This window comes from Aptenodytes forsteri, unplaced genomic scaffold, assembly GCF_000699145.1.
Source record: "Aptenodytes forsteri isolate BGI_AS27 unplaced genomic scaffold, ASM69914v1 Scaffold227, whole genome shotgun sequence".
Taxonomy (NCBI): domain Eukaryota; kingdom Metazoa; phylum Chordata; class Aves; order Sphenisciformes; family Spheniscidae; genus Aptenodytes; species Aptenodytes forsteri.
In genome coordinates, this window is record NW_008795365.1 from 1775994 (window position 1) to 1783664 (window position 7671).

The 7671-nt window shown below is 35.5% G+C and overlaps 1 protein-coding gene across 1 annotated transcript in view; it reads left to right on the forward strand.

Annotated features, from left to right (window-relative positions):
- Positions 1 to 7671, forward strand: part of LRBA (LPS responsive beige-like anchor protein) — a 423640-nt gene that overhangs the window by 49882 nt on the left and 366087 nt on the right. The window contains exons 5-11 of the mRNA XM_009280244.2: positions 2159 to 2280; positions 2385 to 2511; positions 3753 to 3872; positions 4186 to 4332; positions 5203 to 5400; positions 6074 to 6207; positions 7483 to 7591. Of these exons, the coding sequence (XP_009278519.1) occupies positions 2159 to 2280; positions 2385 to 2511; positions 3753 to 3872; positions 4186 to 4332; positions 5203 to 5400; positions 6074 to 6207; positions 7483 to 7591 (957 nt within the window). The remainder of the gene's footprint in view (positions 1 to 2158; positions 2281 to 2384; positions 2512 to 3752; positions 3873 to 4185; positions 4333 to 5202; positions 5401 to 6073; positions 6208 to 7482; positions 7592 to 7671) is intronic.

A 7671-nucleotide genomic window follows, 5' to 3' on the forward strand; every position in this document is an offset into this window, starting at 1 on the left:
ACAGCCTGCCTCACCATGGTCTTCACCACAGGCTGCGGGGGAATTTCTGCTCTGGTGCCTGGAGCACCTCCTTCCCCTTCTTCTTCATTGACGTTGGTGTCTGCAGAGTTTTTTTTCTCTCACATATTCTCACTCCTCTCTTCCATCTGTTGTTGCGCAGCAGTTTTTTCCTCCCTTCTTAAATATGTTATCCTAGAGGTGCTACCACCGTCGCTGATTGGCTCAGCCTTGGCTGGTGGTGGGTCCATCTTGGAGCTAGCTGTATCGGACTTGGGGGAAGCTTCTAGCATCTTCTCACAGAATCCACCCCTGTAGCCCCCCTGCTACCAAAGCCTTGCCACGCAAACCCAACACAGCCTTACATCTAGAAACCTTTGCTAGTGAAACCACAGAAGTGTTGAACTAGAAGTGGCCATACTCACACCATTTGTTAGTTCTTTTAATGATTAGATAATGTGAACAACATACATTGCTTATAAGAATTCTCTGAGAAAACATGGATCCTAGGCATGTATAGGTTGAATAATACTGAAAGAGGATTAAATTTAACAATGATTAGTCTTTTCATAATTGTTCAGGTGACAGATTCATTTTTAAGTTCTGTGGTGTTCACTTGAAAAAGAATTTGAAACTAAATAGGTAGTTGGAAAATGCTGTGCAGAATCTTCTGTAGGAATTTAAGTATATCAACACTTTTGCTCCTAAAATCGTAGGATGAAATGAATTGTAGAAATTTCAAAATTTCATGCTTAATTCGGAATAAGGTTTGAATAAGATTTATCAGATGACTCTTTCCAGTTTTCTTCACGTAAACCCATTACATTTCTGCCTCGGTGGCTTGAGATTAAATTTCACCAACTTGATGACATCATGATTTTTTTTTTTTTTTGAATGAAAACTTGAGACTGAAAAACACAGACTACTAGAAAAATGCTTCTGCAGTTATATGTTTATCACATACAACAGAACTTGGCAATAGACAGACATGTTTTTGTTCCTTTTGGTAATTCATGTACTGTTTTTGTATTTAACTTCTAATAATTGTGTTGAACGCTTGAACCGTATGTGATATTGGGTGCCTCAGTAACCTTAATGTGAATATTCTTACATGTTTTTAAATGAAGAAGCCTTAGAAATTAAGTATTTAATATAATTACTCCAAGATCCATTGTGAGTTAAACCAAATGATAGTGCTACCAGTTCCCAAAAGTTGGGCTCAAAGACATGCAGGCTGATTAGTTAGGATTTACAGCATTTTGTTTGGACAGGGATAGCTGAATGGTGCATGGGAGCATAATAAGGAGTCTGGCGACACTCAAGTTCTTTGATGTTTTTTGTTCATTGGTATTGATCATCTGGACAGCATCTTTGATCAGAGGTCATGGCAGTCTTAGTTGAAGTGTGTATTGCAAATCTGTGCAGCAAAACGGTGGAAAGTTAGTAGTAATGTTAAAAAACCCCAACTAAACAAAAACCCTGACACAATAAAACCCAACTGTTTGAAACAAAGGGCCCCACCACATAGTTTAGAACTTAAGAGCTTTTGAGCTAACATAAACACAGTGTTTGATATGAAGATTTTGGCTGGTGGGAATTGTATTACCTTTCTTTTAAGAAAGTTTATAAGTCTGTCATATTCTAACTGGAAGGCTACATAGACGTGAGTTTCAAGAGAGAAAAGAATTTGTTAAGTGAAGTGTATATGATTATCTTTTGGTGGCTAGCTTCTTTTCATAAGCAGTTATTTTCCTGAATACCAACACTATGCAAAAATAAGTTTATATATCTGATTATTCTGTCAGGTTACCACAAACCCAAATCAACTTGAATTTGCATTTCGAGGAGTTTTTATGCTGTAAGGCCTTCCACTAAAGCATTTAATTTTTGAAGTGTAGGTTACTATTAATAGTCTTCTTTGAGATATAAAGACCAGTTTTTAAATATTTAGATTAATTAGATATTTTAACAATGGAGTACAAAAAGCACAGAAGGTAGGACAGGTTTTTTTTAGTATAGAGAAACTGTACACATTTGTAGTGTACGCATTTGTAGTGTGTATCTGTATATCAGTATACATTTGTAGTGTATATCTTAAGCTGTATACTTTTACTGTTGTGATGTTGATCTTTCTACATGAATAACTTTTTGCTTTCTTTAGGCTATTGCCTTACCTCCTATAGCCAAGTGGCCGTACCAGAATGGGTTTACTTTCCACACTTGGCTAAGAATGGATCCTGCAAATAATATCAATGTGGATAAGGATAAGCCTTACTTATACTGGTGAGTATTATGTAAAACCGTATTTCTGATGTTCAATTTCTATTAATCATTCAATGATTTCTGCTTCCATATATATATGTGCTGATTTTGTTCTAATTTGTTAGTTTTCGAACAAACAAAGGACTTGGTTATTCTGCTCACTTTGTTGGAGGCTGCTTGATTGTAACGTCCATAAAATCAAAGGGAAAAGGTTTCCAGCATTGTGTAAAATTTGATTTCAAGCCACAAAAGGTGAGTAAAAATAATAAAATCTTTCAAACAGGTTTCATGAATTCAAAAATGTAACCTAGGGGGAGTGTTGTAGCTGTTGATTAGGCTCGTCTTTCTGTATAAGAACAGTTACAGTGGAATGAGCAAAACAAATTTGTGTTCTGAATTCTTATTTCTTTTTAATTTTACTTATGAAATGTATAAGAAAGAGCTAGAAAATGCAGTTTACCAGAAGTTTTATGAACTTGTGAGACTTGTGCGAGTTCTCTGAGAACTCTTAGTACATATACACAGCTTTATAGTTACAAGGCTTGTTATTTTTTTCCTTCTCTGTTTACTGTGTTTTCTCCCACTTCTGGACATTCTCTTCTCTTCCTAAAGGGTTTTGCTAAGACTTCCTTTTATGTCATTACTTACTTGATGTGGACAAATGCAGTGTTATTTTAAGGAAGAATGATTACTAACCCACATTTCGTTTTCCTAATCAAGCTAGGACCATTAATAGGAGTCTAGTCTTCTTGCACGTGGGAGAACAACAGATTCATTCTTGAAAAAATGTTATACTTTATGTTCATTCAGATTGTCCAGAAAATAGCCTCCCTGCATTTGGTACTTTATGTATCTTTTTAAATGCAAGAATTAAAATATGAGTTGATTTTATTATTGATGCTCAAGGCTTGCTTACCTATTAAGTAGTAGTATGCTATGTTGAAAATGTTTCCTTTTTCAATTAGATACTCTGCTAATGTTTCTGGAGCAACTGGTGTAAACATTTTGTGGGAGATCAGGCCTCCTCAGGAATTTCTTATCAGTAATCCCTTGCTGTAAATATGGATTCTGTTTGTGATAATTTGACATGCACAGCTTTTGAAAGTCTTTAGTCTGGAGCCATCCTTGCTCTGTGGAATGACAGCATTTGCAGTAGTCCATCATGCTAAGAGTAACCCAACTTAAAACTTATTTACTCAGAGGTTTCAGTGTAAATTTGGTTCAGCATTGCCATGAAGATTTTTTGAGTTCTATGCCATAAATATCTTTTAAGCTTCTGTGTCTACTTTTTGTGGAAAAAATGGCATGTTATCCTTTGACATAGCTATGCAAGAAAACTCACCAGTGACTTAATCTTTTCATCTTAAAATAAATCTTTCAGTCTTAATTTAATTCACATAAATAGTTGAATTTGTCCTACTATGCCCCATTTTAATGTGTAAGCTACTTTAAATGTCTATAGAATTATATCAATTGGTTTTTTTATCATTTAGTGGTATATGGTTACTATAGTGCACATCTACAACCGCTGGAAGAATAGTGAACTTCGATGTTATGTGAATGGGGAACTGGCATCTTACGGAGAAATAACATGGTTTGTCAACACCAGTGATGTAAGTAATCCCTGTACACTAATATCTATAGTTGATCATCTTGATGGATTAAATAAATTTTCTTTGCCATTTTATTAATAAGCATTCCCCATTTTATGCATTTTTAAAAAATCTTGAAATAAAATTAATAACTTTTTGGTAGAGGGGTAGATTCTGCTTTTATACATCTCAGAACTTAAAATTTATTTCTGCTGAGACCCTCAAATGCTTCTTTATGTAAAAATAATATTCCCTGATAATATGTATATTCTTTGCATAATTTGCTTGTGTAGCATAGATTAAACCCTGTGACTGGGTTCTGTTTCATTTTCAGACATTTGACAAATGTTTCCTGGGTTCTTCAGAAACAGCAGATGCCAATCGAGTATTTTGTGGGCAAATGACATCCGTTTACCTTTTTAGTGAGGCTCTCAATGCTGCTCAGATCTTTGCCATTTATCAGCTTGGTCTGGGATATAAGGTATCTTAGAATTGACTGTAAAGTTTCCAAAGTTTAATTCTGATAAGACTCTTCATAGTGGGTTTTAAGAATGTTGTGACACCTCTGTGTTGTTCTAAAAATGTTCTTACTATGTAATCTTTTTATTAAACTCTTCCATGTTTCTTCATATGTATCATAGGCGATACATAAGCCTATGTATTGCCTCACAAACTACAAGTAAGCATTAATTCAGTTACTTAATTTCTTATAAAAAATAAATTTGTGTTCCTGTTTACTTCTCAAAATTTCCGTGTTGGTGGTTGGGAGAGGGAGAACACCCTCTGGCTAGGTTCACTTTTTCATTGAGGCTGAAACTAGATCAGGTATGATGTATTTGTTTTAGAAATGTAGCTTTATAGTTGATTGTGCTAGTCAGTTTTTTTAATGTGTGAAGTTAGTGCTGAGGATTAGTTTTGTTGCAGTGATTTATTATTTGTTTTGTCATAGCCTGAGGGGCACTATTTGAAGACTGTTATTCCCTAGCAGCTGTACAAACATACGCTAAAAAAGATGGTTCCTATTCTATCTGCTCCTCAATTATTAGTTCCTTCTGAGTGAACATTGCTGACTGTCATTCTGTTTCCTAGCTAATGTGTTTCTTTTACATTACCCACCATTTTGGCAATGTTACTCTTCAAGGGTCAAAAAAAATTCTGCAGTTCTAACTCTGTAAAATTGACTTTGAGTTAATGTTCTTATGAGACCCCTTCTTTCTGAAATATTGCTAGATTGAAGAAGCAATGTTTTAGTCATTTTTTGGCAATAGTTGTGTTCTGAACCGTATTCTCAATGTGTGTAATCTAATTTTTTTTTTCTTTTTTCCTCCCTCAACCCTGCTCCCCAATTTAGGGAACATTCAAATTCAAGGCAGAAAGTGATCTCTTCCTTGATGAACATCACAAATTGTTGCTATATGATGGCAAACTGTCCAGTGCTATTGCTTTTATGTACAATCCAAGGGCTACAGATGCACAGCTGTGTCTAGAGTCATCCCCTAAGGATAACCCTTCTATTTTTGTTCATTCACCACATGCCCTCATGCTGCAGGTATTTCAACATTTTCATAGATTTGGAGGATACAAATGATTTATGTTTGAAAACCTAAAAATCAAGTTTTATAGGGATTTGGACAAGATAGGGAACTGCTGATAGGTTGGGTTTTTTGGTTTGTCCCTGCTGCTGCCTCCCCTTTTTCTTGAATTAATGTGGATGCACAAGAATCCTAAGAAAAAAGTTTATCAAAGTTACAAGCTAAAAAATGTGAGTGTTAGAAGGACTGTGTTCGCTTTTCAAAAAAATCCTTCGTCCTTTTCTGACCTATGTTCACTCCCCTACAGATATTACCTGTCTCCTGTCCTTTGCCCTGTTGATATGATACCCTTTTCTTCCCTATGCTTTGAACTCCTTAATCTTTTAATTTGTCAGAAGCTTTTCATGTGTTCTGTTCTAGAGTTTCTCTATTACTAAAGACTGTTTTAGAGTTTGCAAGCCACCTCCTGTATATTCATCTGAGGATCTACACTGTAGGCTGTATCTAAAGCAGTAGGTCAGCCAGACTGGGCATTTAGTGTGGCTGTGGCAGCCAGTTTGTACTTCTTGCTGTTTCTTTTTATTTGGTAATAATACAATTTTTATTTTGAAGAAATTTCAAACTATTTCTAACAAACTTTTTAACAGTTTCTGAAGGAGATTTCAATATTTTTTAATTCTTCTTTGTCAGGATGTGAAAGCAGTCTTAACGCATTCTATCCAAAGTGCCCTGCACTCCATTGGAGGGGTGCAGGTACTTTTCCCTCTCTTTGCACAGTTAGACTATAGGCAATATTCATCAGACCACGTTGACACGACTGTTTGGTGAGTGCATGTACTTATTGTGTTCTGTTCTTTGTTTCTTTTTAAGTAAAGGAAATTACCTCTTGCTTTATTAAGTGGCCTAGTGGTTTAAGTTGTCTTGTGCAACAATGAATTATGTCTAACAACAAAAAGGTGGCCTTGTTACAGACAGGACCTCAAAGTGAAGTGTTTATTTGTACCAAATTTTCTGTGGAAGTCCACACAGAGTCAAAATGTACACATATTTTCTACTTCACAATTGTTTTTGTGTAACAGAATTACAGACAACTCTCTTGAGCTTATTCCTGTCATGGAGAAAATCCAATGGTGAAGGCTTCAAGAGAAACTCCAGGAAAGATGAATTTTTCAGCTACATGAAGTTATTCCTTGGAATTTTTTTGGTCTTTTTACTTTCAGACTTTTTGGAAGATACTGTTATTCAGTGTTACTGCCAGGCTTTTCCTCTGGTTTCAGCTCTGTTTCAACTCAGTGCAACTTCTGAACATCCAGGCACAGAAACTGTTGGAGCTCCTAAGTTAAAGAGTAGTATTAATAGCAAAGGGACTGCTTTTTAGAATCCTGGTGTAGTTTGCTCTGTTTCATTGCAATTGTAGTTTCATGACTGTTTAAAGATGATCTACATCCATATTGTTGCTAAGAAGGGGAGGTCACAATGTTTCTTCAGCCCATTTGTACATTCCTGGGCTTCTCTTGAGCTGGCTCAGACTTGGGCATCTATGTGATGAGTCAGGGATTTGATTCAGTTGCAAACTGGCCCAGCAATAGAGGGGTTTTCAGCTGGCTAAGGTCTTGATTCATAGGTACTAGTGCTGTGACACAAGGCGAGGGGCATGAACATTCCTTCTGGCAGCAGCACAGAGTTGAATTAGCTTGAACTGATAGTAAAGCTGTGTCTAGAAAAATATTTCCAATATCTGCTCATCTGAAAGCCGTAGAAGTGGAATGGCATTTGTTACTGATCTTGCAGAAGTTTGTAAGTGAAATACAAAGCAGAGAGAAGTACACGCTTAACTGTTGCCTTTGCAAGAACGTATTTTCAGAAGAATTTTGCTATGGCACGGTTATCTCAGAATCCAAGTTAGAGATGCATTAATTAAAAGCAAGAAGTTAGAGCTTTCAAAATTTAGTCTTTTTGTTTTAAAAATTCTGATCTGAGCTTTTATAGAACACATTAAATGTATCTCTGGGTTGTGTGATGGAAGAGTTAATTTGGAAATACTTTCATATTGTAATCCTTTAAAACATTTTTCTTTACTAAAACATTATATTTTTCAGTTCTACTTTATTGGCTTTCATCATGGAGTTGTTGAAGAACTCCATTGCTATGCAAGAACAGATGCTTTCCTGTAAGGGCTTCCTTGTGATAGGATATAGCCTAGAAAAGGTAAAGCAAATCTTTCTTAATGTCATACATTAACGTTGATTTTTTTTTTTTTTTTTTTTTTTTTTTGGAAAAAATATTTT